Below are 21,855 nucleotides of genomic sequence, written 5' to 3' on the forward strand. Positions count from 1 at the left end.
GTGTCAAAATTTCTGCAAATAAAAAGTGTTTAAGACTTATGTCTCTAAAATGTGGTCAATTGTTTGCCAATGATGACTCATTTATGCTATGGGAAGTTGTGTGAAGAGTGTTTTTCACTCCCACGAAGATCTGACCTTGTGCATGAATGTAACACCATCTGGTGGAGAGTTAGTGAAAGTACAACTTACATCTACAGAAAACGTTTGGGTGTCAAGTGATGTTCACACAGAGAGCTCCAGGGATAAAACATGTTTACTGTAGTACTACAGTATCCAACATATCAATGAAAACATTACCAAGGTGTGTCATTTTGTTCCATACAAGAAGAAAATATCTGTAGAGTCCCTACAACATGGCAGCAGAGTAGAAAACACGAGAAGATATGCTCAATCACACTCAAGCACACAACTGGACGAACTGACCAACCCTCGGAGAGCGATTGTTGTTCCAGGTCCTTTGTATTGAATTTGTGAAGACACGGTGAATCTCCTAATAAATACATTCTCAAATCTCTTTGAAACCAGACAAATATATACAAACTTATTCAAAGTGAAAATTCTTTTTTTCTTCTTTTTTTGTCTTTTGTTACTAAGTGTTTACATCTAAGACAGTCACTTGCAGGTGGTGAAGACCAAAATGCACACAGAAATCCCTTCTCTTAGGCTCATATGGTCATGCTTCCCTGTGTTCCTTCCTTCACAAACTGTGACTGATTGTACACACTAGTTAGTGGTCAAGACCAACACCATCTACCATCCCTTCAGATACAGCAGGCACACAAATATAAAGACACTCTGTTTGGCTCGCTGCCCTGCCTTATCACCTTTTATCCTTCTTCTCTTCCGATGTGTCACAGAAAGCACATCCAGTTTTCCCTGTAAACAAGTACTCTTTGTCCTTTCGGATCATAAATACTGTTTTGGTAAAATCATTAAAAAGACGAGACAGAGTGTTTTTGAGTGAACATTGATACAAAAAAAATAATAAAATACACAATTGCACTGTTTTGAAGATGTTCTTTCTTCACTTCTATAATTATTTCTGGTACTTTTCCTCTTTTTGGCTTCATTGTTAAGGCCCAAAGTCTGGAGTGGAAGGGAAGCAGGAGAAGTCCAAGACGTGATCTGCTTGTGCCCATAGGGCCTACTGATAATACCCACATCACACATACAGAGGCACGCTCACAGATGAACAGTATTGCAGGGCAATATATATAGATATGTATAAAAAAAGACACTAGGGAATGGTGAAAACATCCTCTCTGTCATTTCTTTTATCAAAATCTTTCCACGTTTTTCCATTTTTCTAGTCGTGCTCATAATATCCCTTTCCTGTCCAAAGTGCACGGGTGCCGGTGCTGTTTCAGTCTGGCTACACTAGGAGGTGCCGTTCCTCTCTGCAGGTGACTGACAGACGGTTGTTGTGGCTGTGTTTATTGCTATAAAGTCTGTGCTCCTCCTCCTATGAAGGACACAAAAGGGAGCAAGTTTCCCTCCGAGCGATGATCTGAGGTCTCCGTTGGCGTGATCGGAGTTTGTGTGCTTTTTCTTGGAAGCTTTAAAGTCAGGCCGGTGCTGGAGGGAAACTTCTCCCGTAGGAGTTGGCTCAGGTGAAGACGTAGTTGAGGAGAAGCTGGGAGAGGAGCAGGACGCAGAGGATGAGGCAGTGACGGCCGGTTAAGGACATGCTGTCATCGGTGTGTCTCTGCAGAGACAGCTGGCGACCCAGAGCCGCCAGGTTCCTACAAACAGAGGTCAACTGGGTTAAGAGTGTCTCACTTACAGCTCCTGTAACATGTCCTAAACAGTTATATTAACACATTTTCTCACCAATATTTAGCCAATTGTTTATTATGTTATACAAAATAACGTTGACAATATATTGCTAATCTACTGGTAACGCAATAGCACTAGCAGCAATGTTAGTATCACAAAGAACAACCTGGACTGCGGTAAATATTAGCTAATTAATAAAGTGCCAGGTATTCAGGTTCTCTGCGTCAGTAACATGTTTAGTGATGCTTGTTAGAAGCAGCATGAAAATGTTTCACAAGGTGAAATGATAGTAATGTGTTGAAGTCATTAGGAAATCACTTATAATAGAAAAGAACCCAAAATCAATAGACAATAAAATCACATGCTTTCCTAGCATCATACAGTCATACCTTAAAGCGATCTTTTAACTTTACCAACATGTTTATTCTAACTGGTACTAATATTCATGTTTTTAAGTGGCTCAGCCAAATTCCTGATTTGAATCTGATGGCGAATCTGAGCAGGGTGATAAACTTTAGGGTGATGGCCAGGAGGTCTTCAAAGGCTTGGAGCTTATTGAACATACAGATGATGGTCTCTATCATTATTGTTTAATAACACTTTTTTGTAAAGTTGATATTCATTCTGCAATGTGTTACCATCTTCCTAGAGATGGTCATTTAATTTCTTGATGGAAACAAACTTATTGGTTGAAATGAAGTCATTTTAAATCTAAATCTGCCAGTGACAGAAATGTTTGTTTTAACTGGTTTTCAGATAAATTATTAAGCCTTCATTCACTAAAGTGCAATGCGGTTTTCTGACCTTTGAATATCCTGCTGTGTCCTCTGTATGGATGTGATGGAGGCCTCGATCAGAGCAATGTCCTTCACCTCTTTACTGCAGCGAGCACATTGGCTGGAGAAGCCTGGGTAGAAAACATAGATAAGAATAAAGCATAAAAGCTTATTCTATAAAGCTTAAAGATAAAGAAAAATGAAAACCTTTGAACGACACAATTTGATTCATGTAAATTGTTTTGTACTCTAAATTTTAAATCACCTGGAATATAAAATATTCAAATATAAAGTAACTCAAAATACCTGAAACAGGGAACAACAGTCATATTTCATAGTTATTTGTATTTATCATCATACTTCTTATGTTTGAAAAATATTTAAGGTTTCTATTGAAAATTTCGTAAATCATCCAGTTTTTGAATATTTAAATAAAAGTTTATATTATTTTTTAATTGATGTTCCTTTGTACCCCAGTCAGGTTTTTATTTTCTGTTTTTAAAGATGTACAGAATTCCTTTACATTTTTACATTTGTTGGTGTTTTTTATACAAGTCAAAGTAAATCAGATATAAATTATAAAAAAAAAAAATATCTTAGTCAAAAATATAAATATTTAAATATATAAATTTGTCCAAATTTCCAGTCAATATGTGGTAAAGGTCTAAATAAAATTGTTCAGTATCTTTTATGGTCTGGTTGCTCCTCAAACAGAGTTGTGATAACATCTTATTGGTTAACTTGGACAATCCAAAGAGAACAGAAAATAAATGAATTCAAGTGGTGCAGCACACTACCATAAAGTATTTACATCATTAGCAACATAAGTATAGGTGGAATAAAATCATTATTTCTGAGAGACATATTTTTGTTACACATTCAATAAACATGTTTTTCTAACATTAAGCAACAATTTAGAAAATTGTTAAGATTTGACGATGTATTTAAACCTCTACAGTAAATATTTACAAAATTAATAATCCGACCTCTTTCTGGCAACCTCTGTTATGCAGATTTCAACTGCTACACAAAATAAACAAATAAATAATTTGTGGTGCAAACCAGTGGCTGAATTCACAGGAGATTATACAAAGCTGCTCTGGCTTGTCTGTAAATGAACCCTCACCTTCATTATCAGAGGACTCGTGTGTTGGTTCTGGAGTGGTGCTGCTGCTCTCAGTGTTCTGGCTGCAGGTAGACGGCTGGCTGCTGGCTTTCCTGTGCTTCCCATTTACCTCCGCCTGTAAATAATGTGTTTCCTCTTTTTAATCCATAAAAACTAACAGAAAACTAGAATAATTTGTGTTTTCTGCAAAAATGAGGTGTGAATACTGTTCCTATTTTAGGGAAAAGTCAAATGCAGAAAGTTTGCAGAAATGTAAGAAATAGACAAAAGCAGCAAAATAATGTAAAAGAGCCTGTAAAACCTAAATAGAAAACCATAAAAGAAGAGTGAAAATTTTCGGTCAACTGAAAAATCCCACCCAAGTGTATTAGAAATCTGTGCAGAACACAGTTTACAAAGCAAAACTGTAAGGTCACAATGGTTTATAAAATGATCTAAAGAGCCGAAGCTAGCTTCTTTAGGGTTGGAATTAAGGTTGGAAGGGTTAGATTGGGAAACCTCAGAGCGAGTGGGTTAGCTTTCTTTTCTGAAGATTGAGCATAATGCAAACAAAAACTTGAAGAGGGGTTTTATGAAACCTGCAGAAGATATGAAAAAGCTGAAATAAACAGAAGTAGTTGAAGGATATGACTACATTTTAAAATACTTTAGAAGTTATGGCATGTTCCATTCATTACAATGGGGCACAAAAACATCAGAAAAAGCTGAATATTTCATGATCCACAGGACATGTCAATACCAAAAGGCATAGCTGCTGTAAGATCCTAAACAAGCAGAATATGGTAAAAGTTCAAGTTGCACAAAGTCTACAGCATTCACACCTATTACAGACTGATAGAACAGATTTTTTTGCTGATATAAGTGGATTATTATTTGGGAAAAAACAAATAGGAAAAAAAGTCTATCTTTAGAATTTCAAATGGGTAGTTCAGTCTGACTAATTTGCAAGGACTGTTCTGTTCATGCTATTCTATTAATCATATTTTAAAAAAGCCAAAACAAAGCTTGTGTGTGAGTGAGCACTCTGTGCTGACTTTTAATCTGTAGTTTCACCTTGTGTTGCCTGCTCCAGCTGTGATTGTAAGAAAGCCCGTTGTGTTGTCTCTGCATTTTCTCCTGAGTCTGAATCACTCCATCCTTCTCAAACTGAACGAGACAAGCCTCAGCGTCCCACGGACGAGTGCTGAAAAGGAAAAACACGCTGCAAAAGCTGATCTTTTATGTGTTCTAGTCGTTTTGAATAGGAGAGCATTCATACTCAAGGTGCTTGTAGGTCCACTCAGAGGTGACAGGATCCTGCTGAAAAAGTTTAGGGATCCAGAGTCTTTCTCCTCTCTCCTTTGCTTCTTTCCGCTGAGCTTCCTCCAGGACAAACTTCTCCTGCGTTGCCCTTACTTGGTCCCGATCCAGGATGGCGCTGGTCACGTGCTGCCATAGTCTGTTGGAACGTCACAGATCAGATGCTTAATGATAAATAAATAAAATAATACAACAAACTGAAGACATTGAAAATGTATGTTTTTGCATTTCTCAAATCAAACTTGCGCATTTTTATTGAACAATGACCACAGTTACTGGGTTACTTTGACTATATGGAGATGTTTCAATATTTTTGACTATAGGGAAGTGTTTCTGCTGCAGGAACCAGCACAGTTTACTAGGGAAGTTTTTGTTTCCCTTGCATTTCCACTGCAGATAAAAGTCGGTTGAAATAAATCAGGAAAACAGCCGTGGTTGACAGGTAGGACAGTTTTAACATATTAAAAGGTGGAGCTACATGGTGGGAGGACCCACAAAATGTATCACTGGTAGAATAACCTACCAGTATAGCCTTCTGCAACTAATATGTTATGTTACCTTTAAATAACACAACACAAGTTCTGTATCTTTTAGCATTCACCCACCCATACTGAATATCAGTGTTTTACAAAGTTTGCATCCAAATTCATTTATAAAAATAAGCCAACCTTCTTTAAGGAGGTGCAGACATCTACTTTTATCATATCCATAAAAACAGTGACAAGACAGTGCTCTCAACCAAATCTATTTAATAATTTTTTTAAACCAATAAAATTGTTTTGTGTTCTGTAGTACAGAATAAATCAATATAGGTTTTACTGATCTTACAAATAATTTTTCCAGAAAAGTACCTCACACTAAATCCTTCTTAGGCACGCACAAAAACAGGCAGACAGAAAGGTTCTGGGAAATTACGTTCCAAAGAGAAAACCTTTGGTAGCCCATTAGAGGTTTACCTTTCAGACTCAAACTCCCCCTGCTGATCTAACTGGACCACTTGTCGTTTGAGGCGCCTGCTGCGGATTTCTTTTACTGGGTTCCACAAAGTTTCCTGCAGACTGGAACGCTTCTCTTGAATAAACACCTCGCTGTCCTGATTTAAAAAAAAATACAGAAAAAAGATCAGGCTTACAAACATCATCAAGTCACAGTGCAACCCTTTCACTGTTCCTTAATATCAGCCTGATATATGCTGTCAACACTAAAGTGATGATAATGTTAACTTTCCAGGGACGCTGTCTCAGAAAAAAGTTTTTTAGTGTTTCCAATTGCCTTGACACTCCTGCCCAGCATATGAAATGTTAAAATAGTCTTTTTCCTGCAGTGTCTGCCTTCTGCTCTTGAACCTATAATTACCAATTCTGTTCCTAATTAGAGCTGAGAAAAACTGAATACCCAGGAGCAACAAATGTGAGGTGAACAGGGATGCTGAAAGAGAAACAAAATGCAAGATACACAAATTAAAGTAGTTAGGTAGAAGAGCTCTCACCCAGTGTCCATCAATGGTGGCCAATAATTCATCTCCCATAACGATCTTCCCACTGATCTGATTTACTGAGCTGGCGCCTCCGAGGAAAGGCTAGAGAACGGACAGGAAAAACAAGAATCAGGAAAGCTGATAAATACTTCCTACAGGGCCGTTTGCTGCTCTGCATCTTCCACTACGGGTAACTACAAAACAACACCCAACTTCTCCAGCTTGAATTACAACACATCAGACAAAAGAATGTCGCCAGCACATTGTTTAAAAATATATATTTCTGGAAGATATAAAAACAGACCTTAATAATGGCCTGAAAAATCTAATTTGAATTTTTCAAGACACCCGCAGCAACACACTTATAGTTAGATTTAATATTTACTGCACTGTTATTCCCTCTTTTGCAAGCTGCTTTAGGTGAAAGTGTCTGCCAACTGTATAAACACAGAGGCTCAGCATGATTTAGGAGCCCACAACATCATCATGCTCTTTAGTCAACTAAAGAGCTCCCAAAAAAATCCTTAAACTGACTGAGTGGGAGACAGATTTCTGTCATAAAATTTTTTTAATATACATTTATTCATGACATTTATTCAAATTTTGACATCGTGCATCCCAATAAGTAAACTTTTTTTATATAGCACTTTTCACAGATAAAATAACTAAGTGCTTCACAGAAAGCAAGAGTCGTTAATTATTGAATTATTTATTTGCCGGCTCTATTTTTAACTTGTTCAAAGACATACCTTTAATTTAAACTCCAATTCTGCAAAACATTTCGTCTTTTCACATTCGATGGTAACTTTCCCTCCCAACTCTAGTGTCATAGTGCCATACAGGAAACCTAGAGGAGACAAGGCATTGCATCATTAGATACATAACCCATCAGATACCTTTACATTTGCCTGTAATAGATATGATTTTAATTCCCTAGCTAATCTAAAGCAGTAATGCATTAGGTCATGGTTATTATCCCACCATTTACTATGAACGCAATCCTAAACTGGGCTGTGACGAAGTAAGAAGACAGAAATTTCACTCTGGACAATATGTAAACATGTGAGCTGATTTTGACTACATCGAAATTTTGTGTAATTCTGAATATGGATCATGGCAGGAATACATTTCAAATAACTGTGTAACTTCTCGTTACTCTGACATGTCGGCTGCAGCAGATGGTTGTAAAAGAGGCAGTACACACATGATTTGCCTGAACAGAAAGATGACTTTGTAAACAGGGAAATGAATTTGCATATTAGCCTCCTGTATTCTCAGTCAGTTGAAGAAGTGATGAACTATGAGGTGAGTTCGTAAGGAAATAAATGCAGGAGGCCAGCACTGATTTTTTATTCAAAATAAAAGTGTAAATGTAGGAGTTAATTGCATGGTAAAAGCTATAACGATGTTTATATAGTTAACATACGCTTAGTATTTTTTTAGCTCTGGGTTTGTCTACAAATGCTGTGCATGGCCGAGTTTACAAGCAGCAAATGTAGTCCTTGCTGCCCTGCCTCTAGACACAGACTCATGAAGGGAATGGAAATTGAAGACACATGTTGTTTGATGTTCCATTTAGCTGCAAAACCTTCCTGCAGGGTGACACTGGCCGAGTTACTTCTGGAAATAACTTTGTGTTCTCGTCCTTTAGTTAATGTACCTGGCTGTCTTTCTGTGTTTAAACCCCTCTCGGACATAGATAAAGCCATGTGCTACCTTTCATCCTATAACAACAGACTGAGTGCATCTGATTAGCTGTGTTACTCTCCCAAATAAAGCCACTCAAAGAGTCATTACTGCCATTCACTAATTTCTTTAAAGTACTTTTGAATCAGTGCTTCTGTGGACGTTTATCCCTCATCACTGTACTTGAGACTGAGACTTCTTTCAGTCACAGAGAAAAAAGGGACCATGGTGGACAAAAGAGATAGTACAAGAGATTGTCAAGTGTTTTTGTAATAGAAATATTACCTTTGCAGTGAGCGTAGGGCATGGTGATGGCATACTCCTCGTCTCTGCTCAGGAACAGAAGTCTAGCTTTGCCATCTAGAATAGCTGATAGAGAGTTACCTGCAAGAGAAAACAATGGACTGTTTCTTACTCTTGTTGATAATTCTTGATACTAGTACAGTATTAAGTTGTCCAAACACTGCGATCAAAATCGATGTTAAAGCTGCAACCACGTGGCTGTGCTTATATTCCAATTTAAATAATTGTATAAACTAGTCTTTGATGAGGTTTCTTTACTTTTGATGAACAAGACACATATGTATATAGGTTGTGTACCATAGAACTTGGACTTGGCCAGGATGCTTCCCCCGATACAGAAACCGTCCTTCCTGTTGCAGATATAAAATGCAGAGATGGGAGGATGGTGCGACACCTGATGAAAAACACAAGGAGAGAAACATTTAAGCAGCAGAGCGAGACAACCTAAGTGTCAGATACCAAGCTTTAAAATGTATAGTTGCAGCATTGAGTAGCTGTGTGCTTTGCCCCATTTTATTTGTCATGCTGTGCAAGACATTTCACACAATGGATGAGTCATTCCCCGCTTTTTAGAGCTTTAAATCTGGGTTAACCTGCTCGGCTATGTAGAACGTGCAGCTGTCAGTCTGAGGATGGAGCCAGCAGCAGCGAAATGTCTCCCCCAGAATTGGATTGTAAGGCTTTTTCAGACCCTGGAAATACAAAAATAGTCTCAATTAAAAACACCATGTAACATGACTATCCTTCATGTTAGTTTGTTTAATTAATCAAAGTAGAAGTAAAAAAAAGGAAAAGTAAGATATAGTCATATATTCTGACTAAAGCATCAGTATAAAGTGGCCATCTGTAGGCTATATAACAACAGATAAGTCTATGAATCCATGTATACGTATGGTTCAAAAGGAGTCAGCAACAAAAGTGCTGAGTAAGGCTGGATTGATCTACAGCCATTTTCTACTGGCTCCAGTGCTGCTTCCACACAGCAAATAAATCCCCAACAAGTGGAAGCGAGAGGAAAATGTCTTCCTGACATTTTTACTGTAGAAATTTGTTAAGCAGCTCACACATAAAATGCTACTTGATGTATTTTGTGGTAATTGATAAGCCCTGAAATAACAACAAAAATGCAAATAGCCAAAAATATTGCTGTGCAGCTGAGCACAAGGGTCTAACTGAGAACAAGGAGACAAGAGGATGTTATAGTTATCAGACAGCAAATTCTCTTATATTTAGATAAAAATCACTGAGCCTCAGTAAGATGATCATTTGATCAGCTAATCAGGTTCCTTGTTTTAATGGATAGTTATAAAACACTATATATAAGTGCTTTCAGATTTGACTAAGAAGGCTTTTCATTGTTACTGAAGAAATAACACTGAAAGGAAACAACCTTTTAGTATCGGTATAGAAAAGAAGTCAGAAGAAAAACAGAAATTTAAGAAGGTATTTAAAAAGAAACTTTACATTACAGCTTTTCATTCAAGTTGTGACAAAGGGAGAGAAAGCAAGACTTTCAGCAGATAACAGGAAGGTTGTCATGGAACATGCTGGATTTGTAAATGCTGCCAGCCTTCTCGAAAACTCAGTTAAATTAAGAACAGGCATTTGCCAGGGAAAACACAGCAAGTCAATTGTCTGGTAATGCTAGCCATGGTAACTCCTCCGTTTGATTTAATGCGAAACTAAAATAATAGGCTCTAACAATTAAAAGTGATCATACCTTTGGCTTTTTGTAGAAGCCAGACAAATACCATCTCAGCACCTGCTTGATCCGACCGTATGCACTTTCTTCTAGAGAAGCCCTGCAGTTAAGTTGGAAAAAGAACATTTCCAAACACGAAGGAAAATGTAATATGTAGTTAGAATGTAAACTGTTTACCTACTTTTGAATAACCACTTATGAATAAAACATTACTAACTCTGATAGCAGATCAGCATGATAATAGTAGTCAGACAGCTTGTCCAGGAAGGAGCGAGGTTCAAGGATGAAGGTCGGTAGCACCACCTTTGACAAGTCCATGCCTGGTCGCAGCTGTTTCAGCAGACCCCAGATTAGACCTTTGTTCTCCTCTGATACAGTCTCCACCTGAGTAGCTTCACCAGCCTAAACAAACACAAAGCCACCAGCAGCAAAAATGTATGCAGTGACTTGCTGATTTGAACCAAGAATGACAGTGAAGTTACTCTGGTTGTTCAAATGAGGTGTGGTTTCAAGCTTTATTAAAAAAAAAAAAAACTTCTGGTCACTAAAACTGAGGAATGGTTTTCAGAAAGTGAGAACCATTCAAAATATATCTGAGCAATGGCCCTATGAGTGCATAATCATGAATAAATGGGATGAGGAGGAGAGCTACCGTTCAAACAGAGCCTAATCCCAGAACCAGCCTGTTTACCTCAGCCATCTCCTCTGTACTCTGCTCCACATAAGCTGTAGCTTGTGGCCCGGGTGGCATTTCTTCTAACGGCTCTATGTCGCTCTCCTCTGTCAGCCTTCCGCCGTTCTCATTGCCCGTTGTGTCCCAGTCATCATGAGTCTCACGCTCCGATTTGTCTGATGAACCATCATGCTCCATGTGACTCAACCTGAGAAAAGCAGAGAAAAAGCACAAAGGTAAGTAATATGCTCCAATCGGTCCAGAAAACCAACCAGATCACAGCTTTCTACTGTTGAAAATTATGCTGTTTTTTACTGTAAAATTTCAATTATTTTGAGTGAGAGGCAAGCTTTGAAGCTTCTGGAAATAATATTTAGGGTGGATTACAAACAGACGGACTTTTAACAATTACATTTCAAATAGAGTTTGTTCATATATCTTTATGTTATGGAAGAAGACAATAATCAACCCATATTTAGTGTTTATTTTATACTGGATTTTATTAATAAGGGAATAACAAACATCTGACTTAATGAACTAAAATTAATTTCACAAGACCAGAATGTATTTAGAGATGGAGATTGTTGCTCACAGAGTTATAAACTGAATTTGTTTAATGATGCAGATGCCTACAACAAATATTTGATGTACATACCTGGAAAATGTACTCTATTTGAGAATAAACAACCCATGGTAATAATAAAGCGGATCAGTGTAACATTTATTAAACTAAATTAGTGGAGGCTTTGTTGGCTTGGGAGCAACAAACTGACCACTATCTAAGTGGTTAAGATCTTTAAGAGGCAGCGACTGTACATTATGTACATGTGAAGACATGTACGGCAACATCCAATTCTAATTCAAGCTGCATCTACTGTAATGTGGACTAAACTAATCAAACCTCAGAACCGCAGCCAGAAAACCAGAGCACTGGCAGAAAAGAAAAATGAATAGAAAAAGTCATTCATCAGCCTGCGAATGACCACATTAAAGAGAAGTGAGAATGCAAATTATGAGCAGCGATGATGGGTGGCCTGAGAGAAACGTCCTTCAGGCATTTATTACCTCCGCTCGAAAGCCGCAGAATAGTTAAAAAGACCGTCGTCACAGTTGCTCTCGGTGGTGGCTATTTCATAAATCCTGCACCTATCCTGGGAATAGTGGACGGCAATTGCACTGTCACCTGCTTTCAAAACCAGACTCAGTTATGTAACTATGGTCAGAGACAACCAGGAAGCAGCTCATGTTCTTTAACAATGGAAGACAGTTCAGTTCTTTCAAAGCTCCCCCAGGGCATGGCAGTCCTGAAGAACTACATTCCGGCAGAATTACTACCTAAACCACAGTCTGTTAGTTTAAACACAATAATGCAAACTGCTTTCCCTTACCGTCAAAGTAAACAGCATATGGACAAGTTCTTCCACAAGAATCCAACAACTGATAATGTTATCAGTAAATCCAAGCACAGTTGTAGCCTGGCTTTCTCTCACCTTCTCTCCTGTGTGTGTAAATGGCTTCTGTCAGCTGACAACAGGCTCAGCTTTGTCCCTCTAACACTCCTCTACCTGCTTCCTGAATGTGCCTGTGAGGCAAGGTGTGTATGAAAAGCCTGTAATGGCTGATTTGCTTTTTATGTGGTGTGCTTCATCTTCCTGCTCCCTTGTCAGTCATGTGAACGAATAGGGTGCTGAGATTGGTCAGTGCCCTGACCAATCTCAGGGTGCTGAGGAAAGAGAGGAGGGGTTGCAGGAAGGGAGGGCTGGAGGGAGGGTTCAGGCATGGAGAAATCGAGAGGGAAACATGAGGAGGGGAGCTAATGTAAGATGTAAACAGCTCACAGGGGAGAAGGATGGGGGCTGCAACAATCACAGGTAGCAATTTAATGAGAATTCAACTGGAATATTTAGAGCAAAAATTACTATTTTACACATGTTTACCACACAAAATAATCTAAAACAAAAATGATTGATAATCATCTGCTAGCTATATTGGCATACTGTCAATAGTATGCCAATATCTATTGGCATATTATTGCCAATAGATAATAGTATGCCTCCTAGGTCTTCTCCATTGACCTAGGAGAAGATCAATGGATGCTTCTCCTAGGTCTTTGCTGAGTAAAAGTGATAGATTTTCTTTTCCTGTCCACCTGAAAGCTCACTCATTGAGACAGAGCTGCTAAGACTGCAGTCATGATCAGGTAAAAGTACTACACCAAAACGGTTGTGAAAAAGCAACTAAAGAATTATTTTTGTTTTAAATCCTTAAAAACTCTGAGGAGTTTTGTTCAAGACCACTTTAAACAGGCTGGCAAGGACCTTTGCACAATATAATTTAGATTAGGCTTTTCTTACTACTATTCAGATATTTCAACTTGTCCTCCAGTCACAATAAGCTGTCATCTTCAGCTACTTTACATGAAGACACTGAAATATTTTTGCACAAACACATGGACAGTTTGATGTGAAAGAACAGCTGTTTGATGTGAAAGCACAGCAGGTACACAAACAAATCTTCAGTGTTTTAGAAAAGAGAACTGCTTTAAAGATACAACTGTCACTCAGCGAGTGTGCTGACAGATTTGAAATCATCTGAAATTATGATTTCAGATAAAATATGAAATCATCAGATGAAATCTGAAATCACCATGAAATTGACCATTTCATGGTAAAAAGCATTTACCATGAACTAAGACTGCTAAATAAAATGGTAAAAATGGTAAATGGCTTGTACTTGTATAGCGCGTTAGCATGTCCAGAGCATCCCAAACTGTTTCACACTACATTCAGTCATTCACCCATTCATGCACACATTCACACGCTGATGGTGGAAAGCTACCGGATAGTACCCACAACTGCCCTATAAATCATGAATTTATATGATTTATTAACCACATGCTTTAATATAATCACAGGGAAGTGTAAGGAGAGAGAATCCAGCATATCATTTTCTCTGCTTGATACCAAATTTGAAGAAAAGCAGATCATTTCTGGCCGAGGAAGCTAATAGACATATGCATATAAGTATTTCTGGAGCTATTTGTAAAATCACTGTGCACATTGTGGACTCATTGGACAGATGGATTGAGAGATGATTGTCAGTCAACATTTCCTGCTGAGATAGAAAGAACAGACTACTGGTACATACAGAAGGTTTCCCCGGTGAATCCATGATTTTTACCCTACTATTCTAAGCTGTTCATAAGGATGTATTGAATATATACTTCACACAGAGCATGTGGTAGTTGTGTATTACTCACTGTTGCAGCTCTGTAGCAGTGAGTGGAGAAGACTGCAGGAGCTGGAGTATATGTGAAGAATCTGAAGCCATGCAGATATCGCCCTCCTTTTCAGGTCTGGGAGACATTTTGTAGAGACTGCTACTGCTTAGAGCCAGCTCCAGGGCATCCATCCAGCACCGGCCTGCAGGCAAAAGATCCAAGAAGGGAAACGTGTGTTATTAGTATGTTCTAATAACACACGTCCACAATGTCCAAAAAACAATGTATCAGGCATGAAACAATATAGTACTCAAAGAGTAACAACAGCTCACCATCAGACTCAGATGTAGCTCTGAAGATCAGGTAGTTGCTGGGTAAAGGCTGTGTGATGGAACCAACATTTTCTCCTTTTGGACCCTAAAGAGAGAAATCAAACACAAGGACTCATGCTGTTTATATGGTAACATCAAAAACATGACTTAAAGAAACATGAGAAAACAGTAGAAATAATTTTATTGAAAGAAAAGTATGATATTTGTTCAGAAAATAGAGTGAAAAAATAGTATGTTTGAGTTTTATTGCTGTCTGAGTGTGATCATCTGTACCAAAATGGTATATTATACTATTTATTCACTTGTTTTGATATAAATGCGTGTTTATCCATGTCTAGAGACTGCTTCATGCAAACATAGAAAGTTAGTCATCATTTAATGTTGTTTAAGCTTATACGAAGCCTATAGCAGTACCCCTCCCATACCTATTGGTGCACACTTTTGTTTAGCAGCGCAAATAGGGTTATTACACTAGCTCCTAACTAAAGGAGATAGTGGGCAACAAAATAAGATAATCAGTCTTATTTAGATAACACTGTGTCACATGTAATGTCAGTAAACTAAAGGAAGAAGAACTCTTGATGACGTATATCAGTTAGACAGTGCTATTTTCTAAAGAGCAAAGTATTAAAAATGAATAGAATTTTGTGCACCTAGTATAATTTAACAGGTTTATTATATTTTTGTTTAGTCAATGTTTATGCTAAAGACTTTGGGTCTGTTGAATTTGAATTTTAGCTCAGCATTGCCAAACCAAAAACTCCTTCAGTTCATTTGTCCTTCATCAAACGTATATCTTATATAACACATTTAGTGTTTATATTTTTTTTTCTCTGTCATTGCTGTGAAATGCTACTCCATGTTATCAATTGTTAATGCTGTCATTAATTTAGGAAATTTTGTCTCAGTCTTTATCAACTCCATTTCAAAGTAATTATCACAACTATCAAAAACTTCTAATAGAACTGATTTGAACTGTGACCCCAAATCCCAGTTTGACCAGTAAGTCATTAAACATGCCAAACCTTGATAGCCCAGATGGATTTCTCCAGTGGATGGTAGAGCTTGAAGCAGAAGCCGTCTTTCTTGGAGGGTCTCTCGATCAGCTTGCATGCACTAAGAAGGATGGTGCCCACCCAGTGGTCTGGTGTTGGTGTCTTATAGATCAGCAGCACACCAGGCCTTAAGGCACACCACAACTTGGTCCAACTCTTTAAAGAACCACGAATCTAAAGAAGTCACATGAATGAAATAAGTAACATGTACAACAAAAAACTAGATATTTTTTTTAAAAACATGTAAAAACAACCTGTTTATCGTAGACCCAAAATATTTGTACTATAGTGTAAAACGCTAGTCTATCAACTCCTAAGGAAATGTAAGTAAACTTCTTAATTTGAAATTTAGCAAAGCAAATAATTTGACTAGCCTAAAACAACAAAAGGTTTAGTCAGTGAAACAAAAGGCTGGTTCGATGAGTTAATACATATGTAAACATCTCATTTAAGTTGAATAAAAATACATCTAATAAACTACCATGTCTAGGTTTTAAGCATACTTACTAAGACAACATTAAATAATATTAAGTGTAACATTTTAAACGCAAAATGATTAGCAATTGTGTAAACAATCATAAATATTGTCCTGCTTGAGCCATTCTCAGACCTTGAGCCAATTGGACATGACAACAACACTGGGGTCCTTAAGTGCAGTGGAGAGTTCCTTCGCTGCCCGCTTCTTCTCTTGCCGATAATTTTGCTTTTGAACCTGAAGAGAAAAATAAAATGATACTGAGTCATCAGTCTCACAGAGAGAAAACGATTATATAAGCCAACACTAGGTGGAAGCAGAGTCAAACTAGCTGAAATATTCATTTGAGACGTGTCACACAAATCGGAAGCATTAAATTGCGTTTTAAAAGGTTCCCAAATAGCCACTTGACCTACTTAATGACAAAGAAACTGTAGCACAATAAGGCTCAACATTTTCTCAGTTTCTCAAGCAAGGAAGTGACGTGTACCTTGAGAGACTCCTTTCGAGCCAGCTTCTCAGTGGGGGAGGGGCTGTCCTTTTCAACGCCATTAAACATCCTGGACTCAGACTGGAGTCAAGAGGGAAAGAAAGTAAAAAGAACCTCTTTGAAACAAACAAACCCTGGAAGCTGTAAAAGCCTTGGAAAAGATTTAATTTTAAATGGGAAAAAATTACCTTGTAGAAGCTCATATTGAACCATACACACAAAAAAGGTGGAATTAAGCTTTTTAATATCGCTGACAACTAAAAATGATCTGCTATGAAGGCTTATTAAGTTTGCATTTGATAACACTCAGAACAAAATGTTCCGTAACACTTGTGAGAAGCAAGAATGTGGCTTTTTCTATGAATTGTGAAACTGAACATTCAGTGGCCACAAACCAACAAACCTTAATGGTTGAAGTTGCAAGAGACAAAAAGTGCACATCAGTTACTGGTCAAACATGCCAATTAATTTTCTGTAATGTTTTATATATATATTTCAACTTCTGCAAGTGCAACAAATAATAATCATTACACAAAATATTCAGTCTTAAAGAGACGTACACAGCTATATCCTTGTGTAAGTGAAAGTATGCACCGACTGAACTGTCCTCAGTCCAGGTTGTTCTTTACGGGCCTAAAGGATAGATGACAAGGCAAAGGACCAGTGATGCCGCTGTACACAGGGTTATATTATCTTATATAAGGCATAAGGCAAAATAGTGAGGGTGAGCAAGGCAAAGCGACATGTGGGCAGGAGACGAGACAAGATGAGATCAAATGGTTACCACTTGCAACTTTTGTTGGAAGCCATTATCGTCTTATCACATAACAATAAGAAAAGATTGTCTTGCAAAAGCAGTTTCAAGATGGGTCAATGTTGTCAATCATTTGCCTTGAGGCAGTAAAAGACACAGTTCCCACCATGGCCTTGATGTATAAAATGCAGCTTTGTAATAATTTTACAAAACAAGCAGCCGTTTGTATTTTTGGTTTGCTTACAGTGGCTTGCAAAAGTTTTGATACCTCTTAAACCTTTTTCATATTTTGTCATGTTTGAACTTCAAATTGTTTTTTGGAGATTTTAAGTGATATGTGTTTGGTATGTCCCTATCAGAATATGCTGATTTAAAGGCTGAAATGAAGGCATATTTCTTTCCTTCTTTTTTTTTTTTGCAAAATTGCTTGTAGTAAATTTATTCAGATTGGATTTGTAAGTCTTGCTACAGGTTCTCAATTAGATTTATGTCTCCACACTATTTAGGGTCATTGTCCTACAAAAAAAGGTGAACCACGGTCTCAGGTTTTTAGCAGCCTCTAAAAGTTTTCTTCAAGGATTTCCCAAAATTTGATTCCTTGCATCTTTTCGTGGAATTTGTCTCCATATCTGACCAGTTTGCATGCTCCTACTGAAGAAAAGCCATCCCTCAGCATTATTATGTCTACACCATGTTTTGTTCCTACATCATGTTTTGAAGTAAGAATTGTGTGTTCAGAGTGATGGGCTGGTTTAGTTCTTTTAAACGTAGCATAAAATGTAGAGCATTTAGACCTAGTTTGCTTACATGCCTGTTGCAAACTACAAAGTTCCTAAGGCTTTCTATCAATAGTGGCTATTTGACCATAGTAGTCAGCCTAGTTTACCCTGAAAAGATTCTCCCTGTTTGCTCACTGATGTTCTCTAAGAAATCTTTAAGGCCTTCATAGAACAGCTGCATTTTTAGTTATAGAAATTAGATTATGCATAGGTGGTATCTATTTACTAAGGACTCTCCTAAAACCTGTTAATTACAGGCTTTAGAAGATTTAATAGTATCAACTTAAAAGTACCTAAATACAAATGCACAGCAACACACTTTCTACAGTTTTATTGTCAAAATACTTTTTTCTTTTTTTAGGTGTACAAGATCTTTAGGTTAAGTAATTAACCCCGGTTCTCTGAAACATGAGTGAGGTATCTCACTATGGGACACGACCCCAGCGCCTGTCCCCCAGAAGCTCTATTACATTACGCCAGTCTTGACTGGCCGGTAGAAGTGACGTCAGCTCCAGGAGGAGGAGCTTCCTCCTAGTATAAATGCCTGACGACACGCAAGCGATCTTCAGTCTTTTAAGCACACCTCTTCCTCGCTCCAGGCAAGGAGGGTGATCTGGTGAGATACCTCACTCATGTTTCAGAGAACCGGGGTTAATTACTTAACCTAAAGTTCTCTTTCAACATTCGTTTCGGTATCTCACTATGGGATGTGGCTACTCCCGTATTGCCAGATAAGCTTACTCGAAGACCAAAAGATGCATCCTGCAGTTATCCAAGTGTGGATCCCACGCCCAAAACTGTGTGAGCCAGAGTTGGTGCCGTGACATCCAATCTATAGAACCTGGTGAAGGTGTGAGGAGTTGCCCAGCTGGCAGCATCACATATGTCCTCCAAAGGTATACCCTGAAACAGTGCCCAGGATGAGGCCATGCCACGAGTGGAATGAGCTCGTAGACCTGCAGGGGGTGCAAGGCCTTTACTCTGATAGGCCATAGCAATAGCTCCGACTACCCAATGGGAAAGGCGTTGCTTCGTTAGAGGTTTCCCTTTATGTGGTGAAGCCCATGACACAAACAGCTGCTCAGATTTGCGAAAACCAGCCGTTTTCTTCACATAGATCTGAAGCGCTCGCACGGGGCAGAGCGTATGCAGTCTTTCATGCTCCTGAGAGGAGAACGGTGGAGGGCAAAAAGCCATCAACTCCAAAGGGCGGCATGGCAAGGCCGGGTTAAAAACCTTTGGTATATAAGCTGGATTGGTTTTCAGTAAAACCTTATGATTCTGCTCAGTAAACCGCATGCAGGAGGGGTTTACTGAAAAAGCTTGAATGTCGCTCACACGTTTGGTAGAAACCAATGCGACTAACAAGGCTGTCTTAAACGAGAGCACTTTAAGCTCAGCCTGCTCCAAAGGTTCGAAAGGTACATGTGACAAGGCATCAAGTACCATCGGTAAATCCCATGAAGGAGTGAGGCTTTTAGACACCGGCCGGAGCCGTCGTGCACCCTTCATGAACTGGCACACCAGAGGATGTTGCCCCACTGTCTTGTCTCCAAAGCCTACATGACAAGCTGAAATAGCTGCCAAGTATACTTTGACAGTTGAAAAAGCCAAACCTTTATCCAGCAGTTCTTGTAGAAATGTCAGAATAACTGACACAGGGCTCTGTATTGCGCTAAACATGGTTTTAGCGCACCAACCCTCAAATGCACGCCATTTTCCCTCATATGCGCTACGAGTCGAGACCGCTCTTGCGCTCTGAATCGTGTCAATGACGTTCTGGGGAAGCCCACTGGCTGCCAGATTCACCCTTTCACAAGCCAAGCCCATAGAGCTAGGCGTTCCGGATGAGGATGAAATAGTTCTCCACGTGCCTGTGTTAGGAGATCCCTGCGGAGAGGGAGCTGCCACGGCTCGCCCTGCAGTGACTGGAAAATTTCTGCTACCCAGTGCTTCCCTGGCCAACGGGGAGCTACCAGGATGAGTGAATGTTTCCTCTCTCGCACCCTGGCGAGGGTAGGAACAATCAGTTCCAGTGGTGGAAAAGCGTACAGGAGAACCGGGGGCCACTCGTGTGCTAGAGCATCCAGGCCCAACGGAGCACCTTCCTCGGTCAGGGAGAAAAAACTCGGACATTGAGTGTTTTCCTCTGATGCAAAGAGGTCTACCTCCGCCTGACCATACCGCTGCCATATTTGGGTTACAACCCCGCTGTGGAGTCTCCACTCCTTGTAGCGGGGATTGCCTCTCGACAGCAGATCTGCACCCCTGTTCATCACCCCTGGCACATGAGTGGCTCTCAGTGACAGAAGGCGTGAGCTGGTCCAGACTATCAGTCTGTGTGCTAGCATGTGTAAATGATGTGAGCGCAGGCCTCCCTGCCTGTTGATGTATGCAACCACCGTTGTATTGTCTGTTCTGACCAAAACATGGTGTCCTCTGATAGAGGGCAGAAAATGTCTCAGAGCTAGTAGAACAGCTTGGAGCTCCAGACAGTTTATGTGAGCTGTCCGTGTTTGTGAGCTCCAGACACCGTTTACCATCATGCCCTCGTGTGTGGCTCCCCAACCAATTAACGAGGCATCCGTAGTAACAACTTTCCGTGTTAGGATGGTTCCCATGGCAACGCCGGTGTTCAGGAAAGCGGTGTGTTTCCACGGACTCAGAGCGCGTGCGCATGTCCCAGAAACGATCACCTTCCGGTGGGCATGGCGTATTAGGCTCAAATTGAGCGATGCTACCCACCGTTGAAACGGTCGCATGTGCAGACGGCCGAACGTGATGACCGACAGTGCTGACGCCATCAGACCAAGCAGCCTGTGACACAGTCTGAATTTCACGAGTGCGCCTCTGCGAAAAACTGCCAGACAAGCCTGGAAGGCTTTCAGTCGTTCTGCTGAGAGGCGTGCTCTGAACTCCTCTGAATTCAGGGACATCCCGATGAAGGTTATTGTTTGTACTGGGGTTAGGATACTCTTCTCCCAGTTTATTGTGAAACCCAGAGCCGCCAGATGTGATATCAGCATCGTGGCGTGTGCCATAAGTTCCACCGGAGACTGAGCTGCAATCAGCCAGTCGTCTATATACGTAGCCAGACGTATTCCCTTTTCCCTCAGAGGTGCGACTGCAGCCTCGGTGCATTTCACAAACACGCGTGGGCTCAGTGAGAGGCCAAAGGGAAGTACGAGATATTCGTACATCTTCCCCTGAAAGGCAAATCTGAGGTATTTTCTGTGAGGGGGGTATATAGGGATGTGAAAATATGCGTCTTTCAAGTCTACGGAGATGAACCAATCTCCTCGACGCACAAACCGTATCAGAGCTGCGTGTGTCAGCATCCTGAACGTATACCGTCTCAGATATGCGTTCAGAGCTCGCAGATCTAATATCGGCCGCAGACCCCCGCCTTTTTTCGGTACGAGAAAATATCTGGAGTAAAAGCCGTCCCTGCTGTGCTCCTGCGGAACCAGCCGAATGGCGTTTTTGTTCTGCAGAGATATTATTTCCCCCTGCAAAATGCGTGCGTGTTCTCCCCGGGCATATGACTGTATTATACCTTTGAAACGGGGAGGAGCTGTTCCAAACTGGAGCCTGTATCCTCTGGATACAGTCTTTATCACCCAATTTGATGCCCCGCACGCTCGCCACAGCTGGACTTTTCTCGCTAATGGGCTGGGAAGTGCTTCTGTGAAAGCATTGTTCCGTGCCGGTTGAGCAAGCTGTAGCTGCTGTCGGTCTGCTGTCTCTTTCAGAGACAAAGCTGCTGAGTACGCCAAAGGTGGGGCAAGAGCTCCCCCTGTTGGCCCCATGTGCAGCCGCACGGCCACGTTCTGTCCTAATGTCATTTTCATTATATTTCTTTGTTTTGGCTGCGCCCTCGGTTCCTGACCTGGATGCGCGCCTGGGAACAATTTTATTGAGTTTGTGGTGAA

The 21,855-nt window shown here is 39.9% G+C and overlaps 1 protein-coding gene across 3 annotated transcripts in view; it reads right to left on the minus strand.

The window, feature by feature from the left end:
* Window positions 1–235: 235 nt before the first annotated feature.
* Window positions 236–21,855, minus strand: part of LOC102227949 (oxysterol-binding protein-related protein 5-like) — a 45,350-nt gene continuing 23,730 nt past the window's right edge. For all 3 annotated transcript variants that reach the window (XM_005803231.3, XM_005803230.3, XM_023347838.1), the window contains 19 exons: window positions 16,391–16,471; window positions 16,036–16,137; window positions 15,396–15,599; window positions 14,371–14,455; window positions 14,078–14,240; window positions 10,837–11,026; window positions 10,363–10,547; window positions 10,164–10,245; window positions 9,037–9,135; window positions 8,741–8,837; window positions 8,426–8,524; window positions 7,204–7,301; window positions 6,467–6,556; window positions 5,934–6,070; window positions 4,937–5,116; window positions 4,732–4,861; window positions 3,679–3,793; window positions 2,581–2,683; window positions 236–1,742 (listed from right to left, as the gene is read on the minus strand). In XM_005803231.3, the coding sequence (XP_005803288.1) occupies window positions 1,607–1,742; window positions 2,581–2,683; window positions 3,679–3,793; window positions 4,732–4,861; window positions 4,937–5,116; window positions 5,934–6,070; window positions 6,467–6,556; window positions 7,204–7,301; window positions 8,426–8,524; window positions 8,741–8,837; window positions 9,037–9,135; window positions 10,164–10,245; window positions 10,363–10,547; window positions 10,837–11,026; window positions 14,078–14,240; window positions 14,371–14,455; window positions 15,396–15,599; window positions 16,036–16,137; window positions 16,391–16,471 (2,376 nt within the window). In that variant the 3' untranslated portion in view covers window positions 236–1,606. The remainder of the gene's footprint in view (window positions 1,743–2,580; window positions 2,684–3,678; window positions 3,794–4,731; window positions 4,862–4,936; window positions 5,117–5,933; window positions 6,071–6,466; window positions 6,557–7,203; window positions 7,302–8,425; window positions 8,525–8,740; window positions 8,838–9,036; window positions 9,136–10,163; window positions 10,246–10,362; window positions 10,548–10,836; window positions 11,027–14,077; window positions 14,241–14,370; window positions 14,456–15,395; window positions 15,600–16,035; window positions 16,138–16,390; window positions 16,472–21,855) is intronic.

Source organism: Xiphophorus maculatus, chromosome 2 (genome assembly GCF_002775205.1).
Source record: "Xiphophorus maculatus strain JP 163 A chromosome 2, X_maculatus-5.0-male, whole genome shotgun sequence".
Lineage (NCBI taxonomy): Eukaryota > Metazoa > Chordata > Actinopteri > Cyprinodontiformes > Poeciliidae > Xiphophorus > Xiphophorus maculatus.